Here is a 27,248-nt window from a genome sequence, read left to right as displayed (position 1 = left end):
TTAGGCACTTAACATGTTACAAACTACCATACTTCATTTTGATGGAAATAAACCTCCTCATCTTACCTCTCTGTTTAGTAACAGCACTTCATGGTAAGCAGCAGCTCACTTCTAAGACAAGGAAAAGGGTAAGCACAAAACATCACCTGAAACATTTTTCGTATGTATTAAAAATATTTTTGTAGTCTGATGCATAGGAAACTGACCCATTTAAAAAGGAGTAATTTGACCCAGGTATCAGAAAGGCATGTGCTTGTAATGGGAACAGTAGCTGGGTCATGTCACTCTTTGGAACTGGAAGGGTGCATGAAAAGTGAGAATTGGCAAAACAATAGGAAAAAACACTTTCTTTAAAAAAAAAAAGGGAAAAAAAGACATCAGAGTGTGTGTGTGTATACCAACCTCAGAAGAGTAAGCTCAGCGCATGAAGCTGGAACATCTAGTCACACACAGCCTCTGGAATTCCATGAGGAAGATACTTAAAATTAGGCTGCTACTGCATTCTACAAGGTACAGGAAAGACTGTGGTAAACACTGAGCATTGTTAAGATTATGACCTAATGCTCACCTCAGAAGCACATCGGAAGCTGGTTTTGCCACAAAAAAAGTAGTCCCAACACTCTTATCTCCACTCATGAGAAAGATGTAGAAATAATTTATTAATCTATTTTTGGCTCTAAAGAGTTGTTTTCTTCCAAGACTCGATTTCTCCCCATTCTTATCTATATAGTCTTATCCACTTCTCCAGTCTCTCCAAAATGCTTGTAAATGAGCATGTACACAACGGCGACACTGCCCCCACAGTCTGAAACCCAGCTCAGCTTCATTTCACTTCACAGTAACAGAGGATCATAAATCAGGCTGGTCTCAGAACCCCCAAGTCAAGTCACTGGAAAAAGTCCATTTCAGGACTTCTTACAACTACACATTGACACTGACTACAGCTGCGCTTTAAGCCTCAAACTTCCTGACATCTCTGTCAGCTGATTTAAATGAAGCAAAGTAAAGCATGACATGGCAGGGAAATATGCACGCTATCTATGTACATACACTGTATACAATAGACTTTTAATACATTTCCAGCATTTTCGCCTTCTTATAGCTCCTATACCCTTCATGGCAATAACGTCACTGTGTAGCACAGCCTGCGCAGTATGAAGTAGTTACGAATGCTCTAACTGTAAGCAGGCAACGCCACCAAGAAAGAAGTCACTTGCTTACAGAGCACAGTCGCTGTCTTTATACAACAAGCAGCACTATACAGCAGTGGAGTCACTGTCGGACAGCACACGAAGCTTGCCTTTGGGCAGCAGCACTGAGAAAAAGCATTAACTAGTCGTGGGCTCAAACGGAAACCATAGCACAGAACAGCCCCAGGCTGCACGTCCAGGTTTCACAGAGTTGTGCCACTCTCAGACAGGTAGCTCCGCTGCCCTGCCCCGCCCCAAGTGCAAGAACCCTTAAAATGGAAACAGGAAGCAGAAACAAGCTCAAAAGCCACATTAGAATTATGCTGGGGCAGGGGGTTAGTGAGAGGGGAGGTTGTTAGAAAAAAAAAACACAAACACAAACACACTAATAACCCATAGTACTATTTAGGAAAGACCCTCTTTACCATAATCATGTCATGTGGCACTTAAATTTGGGCACAGAAAGAGAAAACACAAAATATTCTAAAGAAACTAGTTCAGAGCTGTTCAGTGTATCAGTAGGGCTTAAAAGCAAAAAGTCATGCACCAGTCATGGTCATCAACAAATGCTGAAAAGTTCTCATGGCCCAACCTGCCCTTTTAACTTTCTTCAGCTTTGTGTAAAAAAAAAAAAAAAATAACACCCAAACAAAAAACAGGGCAGCAGTAGCAGACTGTGAGCACACTCTTCTGTTTTGGCACATTGTCTCCCCAGCTGCGTCCTGGAAAATTCATTATAATACTCTGCCCTTTTTTTAAAGTCTAGGTAAGAAAAACACAACTTTCCCAACTCTTATAGAAAACAATTTCAAATTTCTGTCATGTTACAGCTGCCTGATTTATACCAGGAGGTGGTGATAAACTTCACGGATATATCAATGCTTACTCCATTTCCATCGACTCTGTTTTGCAAGGCTGTTCAGTGCACTCTAGCGCTGTGTAGCAAGAGCCAAGCTGGTGCTAAATAAGCTGGGAAAGTGAAAGCTGTGTTCTGCTCTGAAATACAACAGTATCAACAACTTGATAAAAACCAAACCCCCGCAAAGAATTAAAAAACAGTTTAGGTTCAACAACTCCCCAGGAGGCTATTTCGGAATGGGTTCTCAGAGAAGGAAAATACGTATCCGAAATAAACATTAATGACAGTAAACAAAACTAGACAGAAACTCACTTTTCAGCTAACTCCAGCTGTACCTGTTGCTAGGCATGTTGCTTCATCAGACGACAACTCCAACTCAGCTTGTTCATGGGCTGTAAAAACACTGAAGTCAAAAGGCAAATACTGTTCTGCTAACTCATATTCTTGGAAAGTGCTTCCAAAGAAAAACTTTCACAGGCAAGAAAGATGGTTGCAGGTGACCATGTCCAAAGAGGAAAGAGGGGAGCCAGCCCTCCGAGGTTGGCATACCTGATCTACACAGAAAAAGGGTACCTGAAGCACAAGATGTGTTCCAGGGAATGAACCTTGCAATTACTAAAACCTTTATCTTATCCATTCCATAAGAGCAAAAAAAAAATCACGCTATTCCTTCCTATGAGCCAAATAGCCAAAAGTCCAGACGCAATCTTGGCATGTCTTCTGCCAACTACGCTACCACCAAGATTTTACCCCTATCAACTCAGACACTATGCAGGGATCAACAGTTTAAGTTCTAGTAATGCTGCTGTCGCAGATACAGGGTAACAGTACACACAGACAAGAGGTAAAGACACTACATGGCCACCCACTAATGTCCTCAGGGAAGGGGAGTGGGGGAAAAAGGCCCTTTCACTTACAGTACCTCACCTTTATCTTCACACATCCTCTCCGTTACATTTTTTGATGTATGGCCTCCACGGTACATATATAAAGTGAGACACAGAGGTAATCTCCATCATTAAGGAGTTGCTTCTAAGTATCCTAACACTGGAACACCATCTGCTTTTATCTGCATGTACTGATCCTTGGACAGAGCATCAAAATGCACATCTCTGCACCATGCCAGATTGTTTAGCTGAAGTACCCACAAAATTTCAAGTGCAGACAGTGGGCAAAGTGCAAGGCTGCCCTTCTCACACTGCCCTCGTTAGGACTATTAAGCAGTTTGACCTTCAACACTAGGACAGTGAAAACTAGCCTACAGGTATCTTGCAGTAAAGACATCAGCCACGTCTCAGTCAGTTTCATCTGCACCTGTACAAATTTGACTTCTCCAGCTCCCCACTGAAGTGAGCTGTTGTTTCCAGAGACACTAACAGATAAAAGGGAAAGTATGTTTCCTGTGGTCACAAGAAGAAACAAATCTGGCAAGTGAAAGCAAGTCATTGCGAACAGAAAACGCAGCAAGCAGCATAAAGATCTCTTTCATCTTACCTTCAAGGAAGGGACAGTGTATTAGACTTCAACAAACAAAAAAATAACCCGCTGTAAGGTCTCCCATCACAGAATATCACCTGTCTTCATGCACACAGGGGCCAGGCCTTAGCCAGACAAACACCTGTAGCTATTTGTACTGACTAAATTCAGCATTTGCTACCCAGCCTAGGAAGAGGTGGTAGCCAAAACGGAAAACAGCTTCTCAGCTATGTAAAACCATTTCTACACTGGAAGAGCTCTAAAGCATCCAGCAGCTGTGGCAGCTGACCTTCACTGCAGCCACTTCATGTGTTGCTGGTAAGGGTGAGGACCTAGAGAACATTCACTCTAAATGAAAGCACACAGGGGTTAACTGAAAGTCAAAGGAATTTGAGTTGGCTGCAACCTCTGCTCTTTTACAGGTCGTCTGCCGTCATCTCATCTCTTATGAAGGAAAAATACCTGAAGAACCTCCCAGCCACATGGCAAAAAAAAAACATCATCTCCTTTGTCACCTTCTCCTTTTTCCTGTCTTTGCTCAGATATGTTTCCATGGGATATGGATCAGTAACAACAACAGATTAACAGATGCAGAGATCCAGGACTGAAAGTGCATTCCAGAAGACACGAATAAACGAGTGTGCAGCACCTCCACACAGTTCCTATCTCTATCTGCTCACCCTGAAGAATTTTTTTCAGAGAAAAGACTGGAAAATTCTAGAACTACTGACCTGTGCCTCATACCACTGAGCTGCTTGTTCAGTCAATGTCAGCCTGAGGTGAGATTCCCTGGCTCTTCCTTCCAGCTGCTGGAAGACAACTCTGACAGGGTCTATCATATGGAAGCAGTGCAATCTGTATCAGGACTAGAGCAGGTAAAATAAGCAAAGAGAGAAAGTTTTCAGCACAGTGGAAGATAACAAGCACTGTGATTTCTTTTCTCTTACGGTCTTTATAAGGACCACACAGAACGAAAGCAAGCACTCTTCCAGATAAAGTCCATTCTAACCTCGCGGTAAGCAGCTCCACTGTATTTCCTCAAACCAAAGATACCGTTGACAATGCTCTCGTGCTCCTGAGGATTTGGATTCAGTCCAAATCCTTGATGCAGTAACAGTCACTTCCGCTCCTGATATTTAACACATTCAGCTTTTTTGCCCATTTCCTTTCTGCTTCTTTCTTTCTAGCAGATGCTCCCTTCTCTTCCCCTAATTTTCTCCTATAAGCACAAGAAAGGAAAAGATCAGACTTTATTAAGAAAACTCATTTTTCTTCAAATTCCTTTCCCAGTTCTGAACATACAAGGACCAGGGAGCAGAGAAAGTGCTCCAGGAATTCAAACCTTCCAGAGATCAGGCTGTGCTCTCCAATCAAATCCAGGAGTTTTGCCAACAACAGGCAGCTCATAATCAACATGGAGTTTAGTTTAAAAACCACAAAACTTAACACATTCTTACAAACATCAGCATTTATAATTAGCATGTAACTAGACATCTTATGGAGGAATACAAGGGGCTATAAGGAGATCTTTAAATAGTTATGGTTGCACAATCAGAAGCAGAGAAACCTCAATCACACTCTCTGGCCTGTGCAGTACACCAAGTCAAACCAAAGGAGTCTGTTCATCTGTTTTACCCTATGCCTATGAGTTCGTTTGTTTATTTTTTAAGAGTATCATTGAAAATATCAAATACAAACAGGCATGAACAGGTATTTCTAGCTTGCAGAAACTAGTCATTGTCAATGACTAAACCCAAGTAAGAAGCAAAATACGCTACTGAGAAACTGGATTCTTAACATCCATCAATCATATGATTTCCAGATTTAAAAGCCCTGAAATTTAAGTGCTTGTATGCTTACAAATGGCAGTTGCCTTTTAAATTTCCTCGGTGCAAAAATAAAAGCTTTCTAAAATTAACTTTCTCCAATGCTATCCCTGTTGGATATCTTATATAGTTCACCAACGTCTCCCTCAACACATGGGAGCAGACCACTAGCTGCCTTTAACAATTACATCAAGGGTGAGCAGCTACTGTTTTGCATGATACTTTGGAAATACAAAGCTCTGTATTACCACAGACACTGCTGGTGTCAAGACCAGAAAAGGAACCTGGTGGCTGGCAGAAGTGTAGGCAGAACATCCCAGGTTTACCATCAACAGCCCAGTCAGCACATACCTCTGCCTCTGCAGAGGCATTGTCATTCTCAGAGCAGTATCAAGCAAGGAACTTTTGGCTCACAGCTTCTGTAAAAGCTCTGGCCACCTGCCTTGTGCTCAATAGCTGTTCCCCAAGCTGGACAGCTATCTACCAGGGCTCACAGGAGCTCCCACTGACACACAGCTGGCCAGCTCCATCAGACTGTCAACATCACAGCAGAGAAAAGAGAGAGTCGGTCTAAGAAAACGAGTGTTTAATAGGGAAACGAGAAGAGACAAGGGATAAGAAACTGATTACAGAAGAGTAGTACCCCAGCCAAAAGAAACACGATTGTACAACTCGGAATGACCGGGATCAAAACATCCTATGAGCCAGCAGTGCCCAGTGAGGGACACTCCTGAGAAAGAGCCCAAGCACTTCTGGCAGTCTCCAGGCAGCTCATCGCAGTCCTGGACTCTGCCCAAGCTCCAGCCTCTGCCCTCAGCAGCTGCTGCAGAAAGTCACAGAGGTGGTCCTGGCCCTGCTACTCCAGTCTCAGCTTCTCTCAGCAGGAGGTGCTGAAAGGAATGGAGGGAGCACTGGCTGTGCACAGCAGTCCCAGCCTCTCCCAGCAGAAGATGATGTGTGGAGTAAGAGAAGCCCATACAAAAAAAGAAAAAGTTTACATATTTATAAATGCCAAAATAAATATTTAAGACAGAATCCCCCACCCCTCTAACACGTGCGTAATCACACTGCAAACTGCTCGCAGGACAGCCTCCAGGGGCTCAGGGAAAAAAGCGGTGACTACACCACAGGGCAGCCAGCTCAACTTCCTTCTCGTTTCCTGATGCTTCTGAAGCCTGCAGCCCACTGGGAAGGAGGAGGAAGAGCGAGCAAAGCAGAGCGCCAACACGCAACAGTGCTGGAGAGGAATGTCATGATATAAATACATCAGATCAGTGGTTTCCAACAAGTTAAAATAAAAAGACACCAGAAGGAAGGATGGTGTAAATGGAACTACAACTATGCAGGGCAAAGGGTTGTGTGTCCATGGAGCTCCACCTGCTGTCACGGCGAGAAGGTGGTCATTTCCAGAGAGACCCTTTGCCACAGCTCCTTTGTCTGCTTGCTGCGCTTTAGGTTCTGGAGAATATCATTAAACTGCATCATGCCCATGGGAGTCAGGCAGAAGGCGCTTCTGGCGCTGCGGATGGCATTCACAAAGTCATCGTAGTCAGCGGGAGTGAGATGGATCAGCCGATGATGGATGTACTGGATGGGAACAGGGAAAGAGCCTTAAGGTATCTGCTCACCACTCATGCTGGTGACACTTGGAGGAAGACTCAAGAGCTCTCAGGGCAATACATCACACGATCCTGTTACCCCACAAGAGGTCCCAAGACTCAGAGGCTCTGACAGAGGAGAGCTAGCTCAAAAGACATCTTACATCCTAACATGGCCAAGGTGAATGTCCCCTCAGAGCACCAAAATACACCACGCAGTATCAGCAGGTGTCCTCTCCTTAATGAGCACCAAATTGGGCCACAGTACAGTGCAAAAGGGCCAGCTAACACTCTACCCCACTACCCACCAGCATCAAACCCTCCACACCATTCATTCTGCAAGTTATACGTGAGGACCCAGCATGTTCACTGGATATCTCCTTTGCTAAGGGGTATGAAAGAGCAGGCTTACACTAATTGCTGCAAAATATCTATAGGCTTAACACTGTCACTTCTACCAGTTTTCAACATTAGCCCCAAACTGCAGGTCCAGCTTTGAGAAATCTATTTCCCTAATGCAGTTCAGAAAAAGAGCTCAAGGGAAGAAGCTGTCATTTCTCCAAAATATCATCTAGGTGATAGGACAGCTAATGCAACTTGGACAGTATGTCTACAGAATCACCCTTTGGTCATTTATTCAAGAGAAGTAGGTACATGTGGGGTGTCCTGTTTTACACTGTCTAAAGGAAGAGGCAGCTGTGGTATTCCAGCTGGCTCACTGAAACACACTTGTCGTGTTTTCAATAAATCCTGAGATATCTCATCCATACTGTAGCTGACTATTTCCACTATTAGTGCCAGCACTGGCACACCAGACAGCCATGGCAGGGCTTCGTGGTGAGGAAAGGACAGGCTACAAACAAGGAAATAAAAAAAAAGGCTAGGAAGAGAGGTGGACAGGGGGCCTGAAAACACAGCAAAGAAAAAGCACAGAAGTTAAAAAGTATGGGTAGCATTTGGAGAGAGGAAGAAAGTGGATGAGGAACACAGACCACCCCATCCTTTGTGGCGAGCACAGGAGGTGAGAGGCCTTGGAAGAAGCATTACAATGATGCAGTTTCCACACAGACAAGCATGCCTATTCTAGTCCCTGCTGAGGGAGAAGGATGCATCAGCAACGGACCCCGTTCAGCTACCAGCACCCGGCCCCTTCCCCTCTGCACTACACACACACAGGCAGTACCTGCAAGCAATGGCCAGGCAGCTTTGATAGGCAGGAAGACAGGTCACACATTACCTGCATGTAGGCCTGCTGGCACCTCTGCACCAGCTGGTGGAAGGCTGGGGTGCGCAGGTGGTTGTGTACATGTGCAGGTTGAGCCTCTGTAGAGCTTCCATGATGATCTCCTGGAGCACAAAGGGCTCAGCACCCCCTTGGCTGCACCAAACGCAAAACTGATGCACATAGTTTACACCTGCATGGAAGGAAAAAGTCAGAACAACAGCGTTAGGTAAAAGAAACACAAGAAATCAGGTACTTCCCAGCAAGAACCTGATTTGGAGCACCTTCTTCTCAGAGTAATGTATCCTCCAGCAGCTTGGGGGAGACAGTCTAGCAAACTCATGGGGACAAGAGAACATTCTGATATATCCATCAGGTCTAAGTAGAGACCAGGTACCACCTCAGTCACTGATATTCCCAGGTGCACTTGTCTTTAAAAGGGATATAAAGAAAACTGATGTGCAAAGTAACTACAGAGGCAAGGATACACTGCACCTCCTCACACTGCTTCTTGCCTCCTCATCTAGGAAGCACTTAGATGCTCCAGCTCTCAGGCCTTAGGGAGCCTGGAGAGACAGTCCAGCTTCCCCGCTGCTGCCTACAGCAGAGCTTCCCCAGCAGCAGGAGGTGAAGCCATGCCACTAAGGCTGTTGTGGAGGTCGGTTGTTTGTGTTGTTTTTTTTTTTTTAAAGTTCTTACTGCTGATGAAAGAATTAAAAAATATGAACTGACAAAAAGATCCAAGAGCAAGGTGGAAGTAAAAAAAAAAACCACCCCAAACAATTGGTGGTTCAAGCAGCTATTGCTATAAAAGGTCTTCACAGAAAGTGTAAATATACGTAAGAAAGAGGAATACCTACAAGATAGCAGAAAGAGAAAAAGATAATGCTGCTGTTATAGAATGGAAGAGATGCAAGCTCTGAGCCCTGTCCAACCCCATGCACTTCACCCAGTGCCTCAAAATTCAACAGTATGTCTATAGAGCCCAGAAATGGGACAATCGCCTGGATGACAGAACAGCAGGGATCTTCAGAAACATTCTCAGAATGGGATCAGATATCAGGCTCACCCATCTCTGAAGTTTCACTCTTTGGAGAGCTTTTTTCCCACCATGGTCCAAATCCCAGCAAGTGGATTTCTGCTGAAGTACTGCTCTGAGCCTTACCTAACTTTGCAGCTAACCCAAGGAGCCATTTTACATCCTCTGTGTAGGGTGGGCTGCGGGAGAAGTTTTTGGGATGGTCGTTGTGAGCTCTTCGGCCAAGCATCTCCAGAGCCAGCATCCTGTGAGAAAGGGGCAGCCAGAGTCAAGCAGCACTTCTGCCCAGTAAGACTTAGTCTAGTACTTCACTCACTGCAACACAACCTGAATGGCTTTCCCTTCATCAGTAGAAAATTCCCTTGCTGCAAAGAGTCCAGAGAGAAAAAATAGGCCTCTCTTGAAGCCTGTCGCCACAGGAAATAGCTGCAAGAACATCTGGATCTGCTGCTCTAGGCTGGGAAATCTGCACAGCCATCACACCTCACTAAAGCTGCAAAGAGACACTCCACTAGCATCTACAGCAGGGTCAAGCAGATAGCCCCAAAGGCTGCACTACAAGAGGTGTCCTGAGAGCAATGCGTTTGCCCCAAATTTTGCAGCAGATAAGCTACCCACATCAGCCTACTCAGCTGCAAGACAACAGGTCAACACTGAGCTGCAGTACTGCCAGTCTGCAAACATTCCACGTATTCCACTACAGCTCCTTCATGCAAATCCTCCCATATAAAAAGTTTTAAAACACCAACAGGCACTACGTCATGATCTTCCAGACCCTCTTCCCTCACTCCCTTTCTCTGTTATTCAGGCTATAAAATGTCTTTCATGGCTGACCACCTACCCCTGCGATGTTTCCAATGACATCTGCACCCCTTTCTGTCTAACAAGTACTTTCTTCTGTAGCTTTCAACCAAAAAAAAAAAAAATCAAGCAACCTCCAGATAGCCTTTCCTCCATTTTCTTGCTGTTTCTCTTCCTTTGCTGCCCTGCGCTGGCTTTGCTCATCTTAGAGGCTCCCTTCTCCCTCCCCAAGTATCCACTGGGTTGGATCATGGCTACATACAAGTAGCTTACTGCAATCTGAGCTCAATCACAAACCCCAAGACCAACATCCTTGTACCAATTGCAGTGCAGGCAGAGACTCTATTTCCTTATAACCAGTGTGACTGGGAAAGAAATGCTGATTACATATCCACTCTCCACAAAATATAAGTTGCCTCCATGTCAGTCTTCAACAATCTAGCTGCAGAGGCACAGAGCACATCCCTCTGTGCCTCTGAAGACTCAACTGGTATTATTAAACTAGAGGTGTGCCTTCACAATACAGCAGCAGCTGAACTCCATTTTTTCACACAGTCACAATTTGTACAACCACATCCTCAGAGCCCTATCCAGACTCCTTTGCATACACTTGCTGAAAGGCAAGACTCTTCCCAACTCTAACCCACTCAGTTTTCTCTTCTACTCTGATGGGTCTCAACAGCAACTGTTCAATCTTCTATTGCTTTGTCTCCATTTTTAGCCTCTACATATGATCATGAACTGGCCTTCCCCATGTAGCTAAGATGCCATCATCCCCAACAGGTGCAGTAGCACATAGCCAAATGACTGTGGAAACCTGCAGCCCTGCCCTGAATCCCTCTCAAGGGAGCCATAGAACCCACTTGGCCGTCCTTACCAACTCGGTATGCGGAGTGAAGGTAGTGCAGACCCTGGGGGCTCACAGGCTGACTGTGCTGCTCATCCTCGGCAGGAAAACCCCCTGTAACAAGGGAGTTGGGCTGTGAGGACAGAGTTGTCAAGGAAGCCCCCTGAATCGCTGGGAACGTTGATCCTGCATGGACACTTCCTACTGAAGAGAGCAAAACAGCAGCATTAGGACCCACCGCCAGTCTAAAAGAAGGTTTACTTGGGCCATCATCTCCCTCACCTGACCACCCCCTGCCAACGTAGTGTTCTGTTCCCTTCCCTAAACAGAACAATACAACAACCAAAAACCACAGATTTACAACTGAAATACAATGGGCTAGGAATATCTCTAGTTTGTTGACAGCAGAGACTGAAGGGGGTCAGTTACATGGTTGTCCATCTCTTTGGCAGTATACCATGAACATACACATCATCCATGTTTTACATGTAAATACATGTGTTGACTCAAAGGTCTTTGCTATTATTACATGACATGTCTGGTTCTGATTTCTTGTGCAAGGAAATAAGCATGTGCATGTCTATATCTGATGAGGAACTGCTGAGGAAAATCGTTGAGCAGGAACAGTATTAAGTCACTCAAGGTCAAGTCCAACACTGAGGTTCCTCCACTTCTGCTGTAAGATGGCGCTGACTCCATCCAGCTACCATGCAGAAGAGTGTTACTGGAAGCTAGCCTCCAATCCATCCTTGGAAAGAAGAGTCATTTCATACACTGGCAGCGCATACCAACAGTAAAAGCAACGAGGAAATTTGAGAAGCTCTGTCACCTTCAGACACATAACTAGCATGGACAAAATCAAAGGAAACCATAAGAAAATCCATTACATTGTACCATCTAAACTTGTACAGCAGTTAACACTGAGCCAGTAAGCTGTACTCTGAGTCAGTTTATGTAATTTTTCCTTTTGAGAAAGGTATGGAAAGCAAAAAGAAAGATTTGCCTGAGAATTCTAGAGCAGGGATGCCATTAGGTGTGTGCACATTGTTATCCCTAATTCACACTTTCTCTGTGGTGCTACTACACCAGCTTGGGGAATGCTTCAAGTTTCAATTTCTCCTCTTACCTTGCAACATCCAGCATTTTTTTTTTAATGTTTACTAGTGAATAGTTGAATACCTGAGGACAATGTGCCTCCCAGGAAAGATCTATCTGACCTCCTCAACCAAGCAGACAAACAATGTCAAACAACCCACAAAGTGAGGCAAAATCCATGCTGCATTTGAAGCCTGGCCAAGGAGAATAATCCATAAGTATGAGCTGAATTGTTGCCTGGAGCTCAAGCATCATCACATAACTATGTACTCCAGGAAAAGTGAAACAGTATGTTAAGAACTGAAAACAGAAGCTTATGCAAGCCATAAACATGGCAACTGGAAACATGGAGTTGTTTTTTCCTTTTCTTATTTTAAGTGCTCTAGGATGAGTTAGCAGTTCTGGAAGATTCATTTTGGAGGAGTACAGGAAAGGTTCTCACAATTAAGACTCACAGCATCAGCCCAGGACTAAGGCTGTCAGCAAAGAATGCTCTTCAGATCCTGAGACCTTCAGGACTATTCTAATTGCTGTTGTGATGGCTTTTTAGCATCAAATGCAAGATAAAAATAACTGAAAAGATCCTCCTGATAACATCGATAGAAAGGAGGCCAACACAGCTCTAAAGTGTTTTCCCACATACCAGTCTTCCAGCACCTGGTGAGTTGCAAAGCACTGATAAGCAAATGTACAAACAGGCAAACATTACAGCCTCTCCATGAGGGGATATCAGCATGGGTCAATCATGATCCACTCCTGCAAAAACCCCATGGCAATGAGAGCACATCCACAATTGAGTCAATATTTGCTGTTCCAGTGCTGCACGCTACTTGATGGGTCTTCACCACCACTCTAGCCCCAACACGACATGTGAGCAATCATTCAGATTGCCATTGACATGATCCTGCCAAAACATCTGACCTCTCTACAGAAGTTCCATATTTCAGGTACTGGCTGCCTCCAATCCTTTAGGGCAGGAAAGACATCTATTAGTGCTACTGCAGCAGAAAACTGCCTGCTTCCTGCACTCTCCCAAAGGAACCACAAGAGCCTGCTCAAGATCATCTATGCTCATCTTGCCCTAAGGAGAGGAGGAATAAAGCTCTAATAAATTGGAAGTCAGAAAGGCCAGGCGAGCTCCAAACACACTTTAGTTTGAGAAGCCAAAATAATCTCACACTGGAAATTGAGCTAAACAGAAATTAAAGCTCCAGTAGCTAAATCAGGCTCTATTTTGAATCCCAGTACCCCCAAGCATGCACATCTTTAGGCTAGGGTATAGGGTATGTCTGGTCAGAACTTTTCAGTGCAAGAACCCTTGTCCCACCTGTGGTCAGTGAGGGGCAGGACTTGACTGGGGTAAAGTTAGGAGGCACAGTAACTAAACCTATGCTATGCACAGGCCAGGGCTGTAACACTTACTCGCTACATTGGAAGACAGTGACAGTCCTGTCTCACTGTGATAGGGGTGCACCGCAATCTGTGTCATGGATGGGACTGGCACACCAGGGAATGACACTGCTGTAGCTGCCAATGATGGTGTTGTTACCGAATAAGGGTACTGTGCTCCTATGAATGCTGGATGGACACCCTAAAATAAAAAATAAATAACAGTCATGTCTACTTCATCTGACCATTTAAAAAATTTTGACCATGACAAAACATGATGTCTCCACACAAACCCCAGAGCATTCAAAGCCCAATCTGGCAGGAAGGAGGAAACATAGAAAGAATCAGCACAGAAACTACGTTGCATCACACGACCATTACATCTTCTTACTCCTCCTCTTCTTAAATCTAATCAGTTTGCAGAAAACCACTCCAAGAACTTTCAAAAATACACAGACGTTAAAATAAACTTTGTTTTCCCTCTGTAGTCTCTATTTAGCCTGCAAGATCTCAAGAAAACAAGCTTTCTGTCCAGTGCCTTCTGAGAAACTATAGAGCAATAAAAGTTAAAAAGCTACTGATATGCTGTATTTTATATTCTCTTGAAACTTTAAATGCACCCGCAGAAGGCTCCTTATAATGCGAAAGAGCTGGGCTGGGGAACCAAAGTAACTATCATAAATCAGCAAGTAGTGAGAGCAGAAGCAATATCTCACACCACAGCAGGTCTGAGTCCCACACTCTCCCCAGTCAGACGTACCCCCTCTGGAAGCAGCTGCACAAAGTCACCCCAAATGAACAAGGCACCCGTAAAGCTCACCTGTGGGTACGCTGAGCCAGGCACTGGGAAGACAGCTGGGCGTGGCATGTGCTGGATAGTGTGTCCTATATACTGGGGATTACAGGGGATGTGAGTCTGAAGGGTGGTGTAAGGGTGGAGGCCCTGCGTGTGCGTATGTGCCATTGCCGGCCCTGCCATGGTATGCTGCTGGTACATGGTCGACCCCACAGAGATCACTGGCATGACTGTCGCTGCTGCGGTTACCGCAGCTGCCACTGTTACAGTGGTCGCCTCAGAGGTCACCCGGTTGTCTGTCATCCCACGCACTGCTTCAGAGGCAGCCCGTGCACCACTGGCACTGCAGCCGGTGGCACCTTCTCTCTGGGCCGGGGTCCCGCCAACAGTCTGTTCGTAAAGCCAGTACCACTGGTGAGCTACTTCAAAGAGGACTTCTGGGTACACGCCACCTCCTTTGGCTGCCTCTTCTACTGCCATACAGGCCTTTTCCAGCATCAGATTGTCCTGGGGGCAGTGAAAGAAAAGCAGAAGTGAAGAATGCAGAACCAGGAACACAAGAAGGCAAAACTACTACTACATGAGAAAAGTATAAGGCACTCCAAAATGACTGATGCCATGGGGAGCAGACAGATCACAACTATACAGCAGAATAACCAGAGTTATTCACAAAACCACAGAACTGGGATTAAGACTGTCCAGTAGCAGAGGAGCCAATCCCACAAGTAACCACACATCCTTGATGCTGGAAATCAGCTTGAGCTAGCCAGCCCCCATGTGATGCTCACCTGTTCCTTACACTGCACCAGAGCCCTCTGGATCTCATTTGGGTTCAGGGCATGGGCATGCGGCAGGCAGCTAAGTGCCAGTTCAGCAGCTGCCCGCACCATGTTGGAGTCTCTGGCTCGCGAAGCTCTGTCTGCCAATGATGCCACCTCTGGGGGAGTTAGATGTCCGTCCCAACACTCCACCAAGATGTTCAAGGCTGCGCTACCAATCTCCATGGCCTGCCCTAAGAGTAAAAGAGAAGACTCTCACACCACTGTATGCCAGCACAGTTCCATTCAGGAGTGGCAACAGAGCCCAGTGGCTCCCCTTAGGCCCTAAGTCAAATTTAGGCTATTTCTCCCAAAACACAGGACAGGTAGGAGCCCTCAATAAGCAAGCAGTGAATGAGGGTACTATTATTAAAGTTAAGCTAAAGATGCATTTAAGGCATTGAGAGGAACTTGCTATAGCTGATTTTAGTACCCACAAACCACAGCCTGGACTCTATTTCCATCATGTCAGGAAAACATGAATTTTCAAGGATGTGTTTTTCAGGCTCTAGAAGTCATGCGGATAGAAAGCAGGTAGTAGGTCTGGATGCAAACAGAACGAGTAAAGTGAAATGTTGAACACAGCCAAAGAGTATGTTCAAAACTTGACAAACGTCTGTCTCTTCAGCAGACCCCTAAAGGAGAAATTAAGACCAGTCTCTGTGTGAGAAGTGGTCTATGGTTCTGAGGACTGAAGGATGTCACAGTATAGACAAGAAGAAACAGGTCACAAGAACTTCCCAGGCCAAAACAAGCACCATCATGTAAATCATTAGTGCTCAGCTTGTACTGTCACCTGTGCCAGCCAGCATCACCATTTTTGGGCATAAACTGATCTCCCTCCCCTCCTTCCTGCCCAAAAGTAAGCTTCCCAGTAATGTTTGCTGTAACCTGTGATCCAAGAGACGTGAGAGGAGTAAGTTCGAGAGAGCCAGTTGGGAGACACGAAGTTGTGCAGCCCTAGTGCATACAGCCCAATCTCGAAGGCGCAGAGGTGAAGGTTGCGGTGTGGTCCCTGGTGCCCACCACTGGAGGAAGGGTGGGTGAAGATGGAGGTACTGCTGTTTCCACCTGCTTTGATAAGGACTGTCTTGGCCAATTCAAAGTAGAAGTGAGCAGCTGCCTCTGAGGGCTGGTTTGGGACATGAGGAGCATGGCTCTCCAGCCGCCTCCCTTTATACCTAGAGGAAAAAAGACAGAGGAATTTTTCAGACAGCAATGAGTACCCCAAGTTCACTAGCTGGGGTGCCGAGTTCCTGTCTTTAGGGTCCAGAGGAAACAAAGCAAATTCTCCAAGGAAGTACTTCCTGACGCACACGTGCTAACTTCCTGACATAAGGCCTAGAGGTTGCCTCTGTGCATTGGTACCATTCATTACCTGCCAACTTCCACAGTCTTTGCACGGGCTCCCCCACTGGCTCTCCTACTGCCACTGGAAGAGGAAGATCCCAGTGAATCACTTGAAGAACTGCTGATGCTGTCACTGTCCTGTCCTCTGCCCCAGGATGTTGTTGCCCATCCCCCACGTAGTGGACGCCGACTGAGCGTTGGAGAACTGTCAGAGGTGGTTTCAGGAGCGCTGCTGTCAATACTAGCCATGCCTACAACACCAGAACCAACACAGTAATGTCACCAGGGTTGATAAATGTAATGTGGGTAAGTAAACTCCTACCCACATCACCTACAGTCCCAACTAAGACCAGTCATGTCAGTGACAGTCAGTCTCACAGCTGCCAGGCATTCAATTTTGCAAATTAAGAGAGATTAAACTAGTCAGTTTGGCCACAGATATCAGTGTCATTTTGCAGTTCTCAGACTAAAATGCAGAAGAGTCCATGAACAACGTATCTTTGTTTCCCCCTTCACATCATCCCAGCCCCTCACTCTATCTGCTGAGCTTTGTGGCAGAACATAACAACAAGAAGCAAATATACATACAATGTAAACTTCCACAGATTGTAGAAGTACAAAGAAAACCCGTCCGGTATATACTACACAATTTACACAAAGGTTCTTCACATCCTCAGCCTCTAACTTATGTCCTTCCCAAGAGAAGTGAAGAGAGGCAGCAACTCCTCTGAATTTGTTTCTGGAGCCAGGAGCACAGTGCTCCGCTCCCAGAATCCAGCAATCATTCAGCAACAGATATCTAATCCATCACACAGAACATATCTGGTGTGAGAAAGCTATGGTAACTTGCCATACAGAAAGGAGAAGGAAATCTGTGGAGCAAAACCTGTTTCTCCATGCCAAATACCTCAATCAACTACTTCTGTAGTACAGGAAAGGCTGACAAGTGGAATGAAAGAACAAGGGAATTGCTGAAACTCCAGCAGGCTGCCTAGCACTGCACTAGATGCTGTATGAACTAGTCAGTTCCTACCTGTGTGTTTCTTCTTCTGCCTGACAGGCGAACCCCAGCATCTCCCATTGTATCCACCTCGGCTTCCAAGGGCCAGACGACTGGGGACCTTTCCCTCTTGTTTCAAGACAGTGGACTCCGCAGCTGGCTCACAGGGGGACCTCTGAGAGCTCTCTGCATAAACAGTACAGCAACAAGGTAAACATTACAATTTGTTTCTGTATCTCTAAAACCAGATGTGGCCATTTAAAAGATATAAACATCAAAAGATGCAGGATTTTATAAAATGAGTGGTATTTACGAGCAGGATTATCTCAGTTTTCCTTCAGTCTTAAGCATATCATCTGACATCAGGCCAAGAACATTTAATCTTAACTCAAGATTTGGAAAATTTGCTGCAACTATGGAAAAAATCTTAGAATAAAAATGCTCTAGCAACCCTAACCTTAATGCAGCCATCCTCAGCTAGTATTGATCTCTTTGGGAAGAGTTAATAGAGCATCTGCTCTCCAAATAGTTCTGTATGTGATGTTTGCCACCAAAATGGAGCTTCACAGCTTGAAGAAAGCTACGTTTATCTCTAATCCCTTCAGCAATCTTAGTCATTTATCTTGCGTGAAGGTACCTCACCAAGTGTCCAACTTTTTGAAATACTGCACCTCTGTGATACAAACCTAAAAGATGGAATCACAGTAGTTTTATGTTAAGTGGTTATATAACTGACTCAAGCTGAAAATCAGCTTGAATTTTTATGCAACAACATGTACTGAAATGGATCCAGTCAAACAGGTAACAGGGGAATGACATTCTAGCAACCACCAAGCAGCCAGATGGTAACATAAATCACTCTGACTACCTCTCAAAAGAGACAAAAATGTACAGTTACAGTTTTGCACTGATAAAAGAAGGATTTCAGCATAGCCCATACAAAGCACCTCTTACCCTGTGCACTCTTCTCCACAAAGTTCTCCGGACTGCTCTGGACTGCAGTGCTTACAGCAGCTTGCTGAGTGACGGAAGTCCCTGGAAGCTGCTGGATTGCTGCAGTGGACTGGGCAGCGTGTTTGGAAGGAGATTTTTGATTTGCTACTGTAGGCTTGCTGGATGAGTAGAAGGAACTCAGAGTCTGTGGTTTGTGAGTTTGACTCTCTCTGTCTAGAAGTTTATCTAAAATCTTTAACAGTAAGGGGAGGAAAAAAAAAAAAAAAGACAAGATGCATTACACTAAGACATAGAGAGAAAGTACCAAACCAGCTTCCTGGTGGACAATAATTCCATTTGGTTGGACAAAAAAGAAAATGTTTATTCTCTAGAAAGTAGGCATCATCTTCCTGCACTGAAGATCAGTGATGCACCGTTGAGAGCCATATGGCCTGCATTACTGAAGAAGCAAAGATTCTTTATACTCACTAATATCCCCATTTTCACTTCAAAAAAGTCACTGGCTTTACTCGGAAAGCACCCAAAGCTCACAATACAGAAGTAATTCTGGTACATCAAGGACAGAATGAAGGACTCTGTATTTCGTTCTCCCAGTCCTTAGATATTTGTAAGTCACCAAAATTCTTTGCTCACCATCCAAAAAATCCAATCATTACTGAGAAAGTGGTAATGCCTTTTGAGACGTCCAGACACTAGAGAAACTGCCTTCTGCCAGCCTACAATAACACTTTCTTATCCTCATTTATTATGTAACTAGAGAACAACACATGACCAAATTTTATGGGTTCATCCATTTCTACTGTTTTTTCTCCACATGAAATGAACACCACGAGTGTGACAGAGCATTTACTTGCAGATGACTGATATCACAAAGTCTCTGTTATTCCCAGTAGAAGAGTATGGCAAAAGTGCTTCTACTTTAGGAGACAGAAAGACATAAATAATATTCTTCCTGGGTAGAAGTGTTTCTGAATAGAAAAGTTTAATAAAACCCTTCCTAAAACTTCAGCAGTTTTCGGTATTTTTTTCCTCCTTTGGGGCGGGGGGGTAGAGCTTTACTCTCTCTCTTGCATGGGAAATTAAGGCACAGGTGGACTACACTAGTATATCAAAGAGGTGAGAGATGGAGAAACAAGGGCTTTGCTAGATATGTTGTTTTGCAAGCCAACATCCCTGCAGCAGAACAGAATCAATCCCCAGACCATACACACAGCACACACTGAAAACCCCTGGGACAAAGGGCTTGTTTTAGCAGGTAAGCAAAAGCATTAAAATCAGTGAGAATGCATTTTCCAACTGGACCTTAAGAAACCCACGGAAAGAGTGCCTCTTCCAGGGCAATGCGCACTGTGCAATCCGATCTTGCATCAGTGGAAGAACACAAACACTACCACACAGCTTGTAAATCATCAGTATGTTACAAAGCAACTTATGCTCACTGGCAAAACTATCAAATCCATCAAAACCCAAACATGGTTTGCTCTGCATTTCCCTCTCCCCTTTTAAAGGGAAACTCACCTTCTTCAGCTTAGACTGATCATCTTTGTAAGTAATCATCAGGGCTAGTGCCAGATCCCCTTTCTCTCTTCGGGTGCCTTCACACAACAGAGGATGTTCTGCTTCACTGACAGTTGTTTTCATGCCTGCAGGCCAGAAAAGAGGGGATGAAGAGACAACTGAGCCCATGGGATTACGCTACAGCTTGAGCACTATATATACCTCAGTCTGTTTTTTTCACTTTTCTGTCACAGACCAAATATTTTTTTCCCCCCTATTTTTCTCTTAACTTCAGAAATAGGTCATGAATAAACAGGAGCTGCTGTCTGTCCCCAGAATACTGAGCTTGCCACAACTCTTAGAACAACCAGATCCTAACATGCCATGGGAAAAGAGTCCAGGCAAGCTCACAACTCCATCTTGAAATAAACTTTTCCAGTTTCTGCAGCTGCTACAAGCTAGCATTCCCACACCATGAAGAACTCATCTTTCTCCTTTCAGACATGAGGTAACAATGGACAGGCCTTCTTTAATCCATTCTATCCCTTTTTGCATGCTGCTTTAAAACAGGCATACAGTATTGCCAACATAGTATATACAATCACTGCTTTGTTGCTGAAGGTGACAAATGAGGCAAGAATACAGTATTATGCTAAGATTCTGAATTATATGGTAATGCTTGAGAGTACTTCTGTAGTCTTTCATTACCATTGTCTAACCTCTTCTGAAATTATTGCCTTTTGTTTTCTGAAACTGTCCATCCCCAATAAAACCCAGGCAACACATCTTTCGTGATGAAAGAGCAAGAAGAAAGCTAAAATTCATGTTACTACATTAACATTCAGTTCCTGTCCTGTATCCCGCTTCGATTTTTCACAGCTTTGCAAAGGCACCTCAACCCTGGCATGCTGAATCCTTCTGCATCTGGTTCTGTCAAACAGTGTAAACACTTTCCTTTCTGCACCAAACTGAAGTGAACTTCGAACTCTCACCATCTGAAATAAGACAGGATGCAGAACATGGATGAAGACAGACTTTTCTTACCAAGAGCAGCAACAGCTGCCTCAAAACCAAGCTCTTCATCTCCAGGCATTTCATTATTCCAATTACGGCTTGGAGGTCTAGAGCCTGTAGGAGAAACCACTGAAAGAAGACAAGAGAATTAGTGCTTAGCTTTCAAAACTAGGACCTAAAGGCAAAAAACATTTCTGAGAGCTTTCTGAATTTGCAGAACTTCCTGTGGTCCTGTTCCTAGCCTTGTACCAATTTCAAGACCACAGCACTGTCTCAGTTTTTTTTCCCTTTCTCTCTCTAAACTCAGAAGGCTCCAAACCAGGCAGGTATATTACCAAGTCAGTCTTCTAATCCTGGGTTGTTGTGTTCTTTTTAAAATACTACATTTTTATTAGCTTCCTCTGAATATAACCAGCATAAGAGTAGAAACGTCAGTCATTTATAACTATTTTACAAACACACAGAGTGCTGAAATGTGGTAAGTTTCCAGTTGTTTTAAAATGTAAGCAGAAGGAGAGACAATTCCACTGGAGCACAAAGTACCTCTAAAGCAACATGGAGGGCAGAGCAAGCAACAGTATGTGAAGAATCAAGATTAGGTTGTTCTTATACAGAAGACAGCTTCTCTTTGAAAACCCCTCAAGACCTGGCATCTCAGAACATGCCCTTTGCACACTCGAGCCAAAGCAGACAGTACCTGGAGTGCACAGGACATCAAATATAAAGCTAGCCAACATCAGAGGCAGGACAGGACGGTAATCACATAACGTCCCTTCTCGCAGTTCTTCAGCTCTTCCTCGAATAGTGTTCATCTCATTAGTGCCCAAAGGAATCTTCTTCAAGAGGGCTACAATCTCAGACTCCTGATACGCCAGCTTCACCTGGTAGTATCCACAAAGAAACGGAAGAAGCTGTCATCAGCACAGGCCCTGTGGACAGTGGACTGTTTTTCTCTGTAACTATGTTGATGCACAGAAACAGTTTTTAGTGGATCATTAAATAATAGCAACTCTTAGCACCCTGCCATCTTTACCATTCTGTCCATACTGAACACAGATTTTCAAATCCAAGTCTTGTCTCATATTTATACATCTTTTTTTTTCACTCAAGTGATCACTCTTTAGTTGCATATAGAAAAAAACGCATCAGATCTCATAGGAACATCAGAAGTGTTTGACTGGATAAGTCAGAGGAAAAGGTGATTACTCTTAACTGCAGGAAAAAAGGATGCTCTGTTAAGTAATATACCTACTCGAGAAAACCAGGACTGACTACCAGAAGAATGGGCACGGAGTGGCAGCACGCATGCCATCAGGATGAAGACCATCACATTTCAGTACTCTGTGCCATTCCTGCATTCTCTCCATTCTTAACATGGGAAAGTGATTGTTTTCTCTTAGGTAGCTGACTGCCAATCTCACAGTCTTCTAATCAGACCATAAGAAGTACAGGTAATCAGTGTAACAAGTGTAGCTGGTGGATAGCTACAACAATACACTCCTCCAGGGCCTGCACAACCCTGCAGTGAAAAGCAAAGAGGCTGCAAATCACACAGACAAGGTCTTAATTGGACACGTATTTCCTCTAAACAGGAAGCCTAACAGTAATCGAGCAGTGTCCAAAATAATATGCTTGCAGGGTGCACGTGTTCACTTGCCAAAAAGATATCAGCAAGAGCAACAACTTTCAAACATATAACAATTGCACCAGTTCACCCTAAGGAGTAAGTTTCAAACCACTTCACCATGGACGATTCCATTTACAAATAGCTTTACTTTCCCCAGATTAGCCAAGCAAAATGGAAACATGTTTTAAGAAAAGTAGTAAGCTGTTCTAATTGAAATAATATATTCGTAAAAGATTTTGTACTCGTTTAAGTATTTTCAAGCCTGTAGCTTCATGTTAAATCAAAGGCCTATTGGCACAAGAGGTCTGAGCTTCCTATCAATGAAGGTAACCTCAAACGAAGTATATTTCTAATCACTTTTATGGCAGATAAATGTGCGCCAATGCAATGCGCGCACAATCCATTTAGTCCCACTGCAATCATTTTTAAGGAAACATATAAAAGCATAACCAAATTGCAGGAGGTGAAATGGGAACCACATGAGCAAAAGCATCGAAGCAACACAATGTTGCTTATGGATACTGCCTTCTTGAGATGTTTCGTACCTCCAGAGCCTTCGTAGAGGCAGGTGGTCTCTGCAGCTCCAGAGCAAACATTCCTATCCGAAAGGCCAGGTTGTGGTACTCCATCCGCTCACTCAACACAGTCAGCAGGAAAGCAGCTTTAGACAAGGTGTTGGTTGCCATCCACGTCTGCTTGCTGGTTGATACCTTGTTCTTTTTGCCCTGTTTGAGGAGGAATTTGTTACAGGACACTTTCCTAAACATCTTGAATGATTCTATGCTTGTCCTCCTACCCTTTGCAATAATCAGTAGACAGGAAAAAGAATAAAACACATTTAAATTTTACTCCCTTTGCTGAGGAATCACAAATCCCTGTGGTTCCTGATGAACATCATTCCTTCCCCTATCTCGTCCCAGCACAACACAGTGGAAGAGCTGGCCTGTTGATAAGACATATGTCCACTATTGGACTGATGCTGTGCAAGCAGATGTTGCATGCCAGTCCCTTCCAAGGGAACCCTTCCATACAACGAACACTGCTTCATGCCACTAGAAGTGTTTTTCCAGAAGTTTATGCTCATTTCTTCCCTCTCCAACCCCCTATCTTGAAATAGTAAAACTTTTAACATTTCCAGGGGTGCACATTATGAAAGAGGAGACTAAGATTTTGGAGAGAATCACAAGAAACAGGCAGGTCACCTGCACAGAGCTGCACAAAAATCAAGACTTCTTATGGCTGCTGTATAATCTCACGGCACACAGTAGCAGTATCTCTTAAAGAAAGCATCCTTTGAAGCTGATGTTAAATAGTGTGTTTTGTTCAACCAGATTTAAAATAAATTCCTAAAGGAGCTGCAGCTTTTAACACACAAGTCAAGCTTCTCTCTGAAGCATAAGGAAAAGTGAAGAAACTTTTACCTAAACTTGAGTTTCTGATGACTCCAAGTCCTGCTGAATGGTCTCTTACTCACTTTCTCCCTTTTATTTACACACACACACAGAGTGATCAGGCACATTAACGACATCCAGAGAAGTTCAACTCAGAGGAAACATCGGTGAAGGGCCCGGAATCACAGCAAATAAGAAATGCCTGGGAATGCCGTTGTATCCATCCCACACATTCCTTCTAACTTACCCTCTACCCCCAAAACTAGACCAGCTCTCTCTCTACCTTAGTTGGTGGCTGCTCCACTTTGAGATCTGGCGGGTTGGCCAGTAGGTCCCTGGCGAGCTCTACGGTTAAGCGGCATGCTTCAGTACTGTATCCATGTGCATAGAGGGCCTCTGCACAGGCAAAGAGGATCTGAAAGAAAGAGCAGATGGTTGTATTCAAACCACGTTCCTCCCACTACTCAAACCACATGCCTCAAAGACTCTGCAAACGCAATTCACAGTTAACTTCAGCAGCAGGTGTTCTCAGAGTCTTTCTTGCCTGGACCTCCACCACCATCCCTTTAAGTACTCCCGTAAAAAGCATTTTCTTCCATGATTAAGTCTCATTCTCCCTCCAAGGGCTTTAAGAGATCAGAGAATAACTCAAAACCTCTAAAAGCCAAACTGACTGACTACAACTATTTCCATGCACAGAAACAGGCAGTCAGGCTTGCGGGAAACAGACGTGTGTGATACTACTATATTAAGACTGTAGATACCTTATGATATAATGGGTTATGATGACATTATAATTAAGCACTTCATTTAACAACATACTAGGTTAGGTGTGACAGCTAGGAGGGTGGAGAGACCGTGATCTATACAATATATAAAATCGCAAAACAGTGTTTTGAACTAGATTGAGCTCACCTCCATCCGGTTCTCCTGCTCCAGAGGCTTTATACCAGCAAATATATCCTGCTCCTCTTCATTTCCCCCTTCAGCTTTGTCATCATCTTCCTTGGCTACCTCTTGTGGATTCAGATAGTATACCTGGTAATCATCATCATCTTCTCCATCATCCCCTCCCCCTGCTGCACCATTCTCTCCCACTTCTTCTGGCTTCAGGTCCACACCACCGCTGTTCTCATCTGCAGAAGGCAGGTCGTCATCACCACTACCCATTTCCCCCACAGAATCCTTGGGCGATTTCTTGGCCATGGAACTGCTCCCGACGCTGGGCTCAGGTCCCTCAGAGAAGTACACCCCACCATCCTCCTCAAAAGTGTCCCTGTAGCTCCTGCTTAATGGGCTTTCCGTAAAACTAAATGTGTTGCTGGCTTCTGCCCCCAGAGCCAAGCTGCTGTCATCCAGGCTCATCTCTGCCAAGTCCGGCTCCAGAGAGCTGTCTTCACTGCTCATGCGGCGTTTCCCACTATGTTTACTGGTCAAGCCTTTGCTCACTGGCAATTTTGCTTTGCCCACTGCAGTCTTATACATGGCTTTATCACCTTCTGCTGAAAGTCGTCTCAGAACCCTCTGTGGTGTTTCAGAGACAACTTTCCGCTTTCCAGTAAGTTCCTTCGGACGAACTGCTGGCTCTTGGGGAGATGGACGCAGCCTGTCCCCAGGCTGTAGACATGGTCCCCCAGGCTCCTGTCCATGGGTTCTACCAGCCTCAGAGGCAGTTTCTGCACACTGCAACCGGCAGCTCCTCTGCTGGATGGCCTTCACCCAACAGAATGAGTTCTTCTTGTCAGTGCTGCTATATGTGATCCCAGGAATGGGATAAGCTTCCTCCCAGTTGAAGTAACAAGCTTCTACAGCTGGCTTGAAACCCTGGAAGAGCTTCTCCAGTGATTTCTTGTGCTGACCCCTCTTCACATTATCTATGACTTTCAGCTGCCACTGTCTGAGCTGTGAGCAAAGGTCTCTGCGCCTAAGAGAAGAAGTAAGAGGACAGGTTAGATAGAAGACATAAAACGTATCTGTGACAAACCACCTCTTAACCCACAGAACACCTCCTCTTTTTCGTCAGAAAAATCTTCTGCTGAATTAAATATAGATAGCATTAGTAAGAAGACAGGCTGAAAAAAGGAAGCAAGTCCTAGACAAGCCCGTGATATAGAAACAAAATGTGAACGGTAACAACATGAAAGCATGACACAAACTAGGAGGTTTAAAATTAAATACTCTCTGCCCTGTTTGCTTACCTGTCTCAGATAAGGTATTAGTGATGCGAGCCTCAACAGTCTGAGACCAGTGAGTGCCACGGGGAACTGCTCTTGGAATCATTCATAAAACAGTTTGCATCAGCTGTGAAACAGCCCTGGGAACAACTCCAGTCAAGATGTTCACAAGTACAATCTGAGCAGCCTACCCAGGGAAGTACAATGCCAGACAGGACCACCCAATTTACCGCCCAGGCAGTTACCTTTTTACCCTGATATGCCTATCTAGAGCCCAACAATCTAATTTAGGCTTTAGCAGGCTGTCTTCAGGAGACTAAACTGTTGCAAGCCATAGGCACAGAACAAGCAAGACAAAAATAATTGATGTTCAAATAACTCTGAGGAATAAGTAAGCAGGTAGGGTTATAGACACTTAAATTACACAGCAGTTAGTCCCATGCCCCATATTACCACGGGAAGAAAAAAGCATTTCTGCATTTCCCAGCTCCAAATCTCACATAGGGTCTAAGCATATGAACAACATAGTCTAAATGGATTACACATTTGCCTGATCTAATTCAAGAAGAGGAAAAGACATTTCTAGAAACTGCACTCAATTGACTGTCATCTTGTTTCTGCCACAGATTTCAGAGATCTGAGGTACAAGCCTAACACTTCAATCCTCTTAGATTTTCTAGCAAAATCAAATCAAAACAGAGTGACCCAGTTTAGATGTAAAGGGTATTAGGACAAAAGGGGTTAAACAAAATGAACTGCTTCTGTTTGTCCACTAAAGAAATGAGTTAACAATGGAGCAGACTGGTGGGGCTTAATCAAGGAGAGGATTTTCAGAAGGGGAAAAAAGAAGTGGAAACTACTCAGGAAAGGTAATATGAGGAATGAGGTAGCAAGTTGCCTTATGATTCACTGGAAAGAATAGAAGAGAGTTGTTCTTGGTGACTATTCAAACTCCAGGAGAATAGGTAATCAAGCAGAAGCATTTCAATTATGCATGAGCTCAAGTAGGAGATATGAGCAAATTTGAACTGTGTCAAATAACTCAAATGTGAATACACATAGCACAACTTCATACTTTATTAAAAGCCAAAACCTTTTATGGTTTTCTGTGTGATCTGTTTGATGTTTGTGTTTATTTTAAGCCCCATTCCCAGTTTCCTACAGTTTTTGATTTGTGTTCATCTCCTATGTTTAGCTACTTCATATGGTAAACTGTACAAGACAGAAATTGCATCTATCTTAGTGTTCCTGATGTACCTCAAATAGATAGAGCATTTCATCCATG

At 44.3% G+C, this 27,248-nt stretch overlaps 1 protein-coding gene across 1 annotated transcript in view; it reads right to left on the bottom strand.

The window, feature by feature from the left end:
* Positions 1–3,724: 3,724 nt before the first annotated feature.
* The window catches only part of ZSWIM8 (zinc finger SWIM-type containing 8), a 66,506-nt gene continuing 42,982 nt past the window's right edge, over positions 3,725–27,248 (bottom strand). The window contains 18 exon segments of the mRNA XM_086616732.1: positions 3,725–6,938; positions 8,187–8,266; positions 8,269–8,364; positions 9,337–9,456; positions 10,889–11,062; positions 13,376–13,544; positions 14,163–14,645; positions 14,927–15,150; positions 15,848–16,137; positions 16,335–16,557; positions 17,340–17,492; positions 18,261–18,492; positions 19,779–19,903; positions 20,802–20,900; positions 21,469–21,652; positions 22,944–23,123; positions 24,073–24,204; positions 24,705–25,713. Of these exon segments, the coding sequence (XP_086472858.1) occupies positions 6,735–6,938; positions 8,187–8,266; positions 8,269–8,364; positions 9,337–9,456; positions 10,889–11,062; positions 13,376–13,544; positions 14,163–14,645; positions 14,927–15,150; positions 15,848–16,137; positions 16,335–16,557; positions 17,340–17,492; positions 18,261–18,492; positions 19,779–19,903; positions 20,802–20,900; positions 21,469–21,652; positions 22,944–23,123; positions 24,073–24,204; positions 24,705–25,713 (4,177 nt within the window). The 3' untranslated portion in view covers positions 3,725–6,734.

This window comes from Tauraco erythrolophus, chromosome 9, assembly GCF_009769465.1.
Source record: "Tauraco erythrolophus isolate bTauEry1 chromosome 9, bTauEry1.pri, whole genome shotgun sequence".
Lineage (NCBI taxonomy): Eukaryota > Metazoa > Chordata > Aves > Musophagiformes > Musophagidae > Tauraco > Tauraco erythrolophus.
Note: the sequence above shows the minus strand (reverse complement) of the source record. Positions and strands in the feature narration are given on the sequence as shown.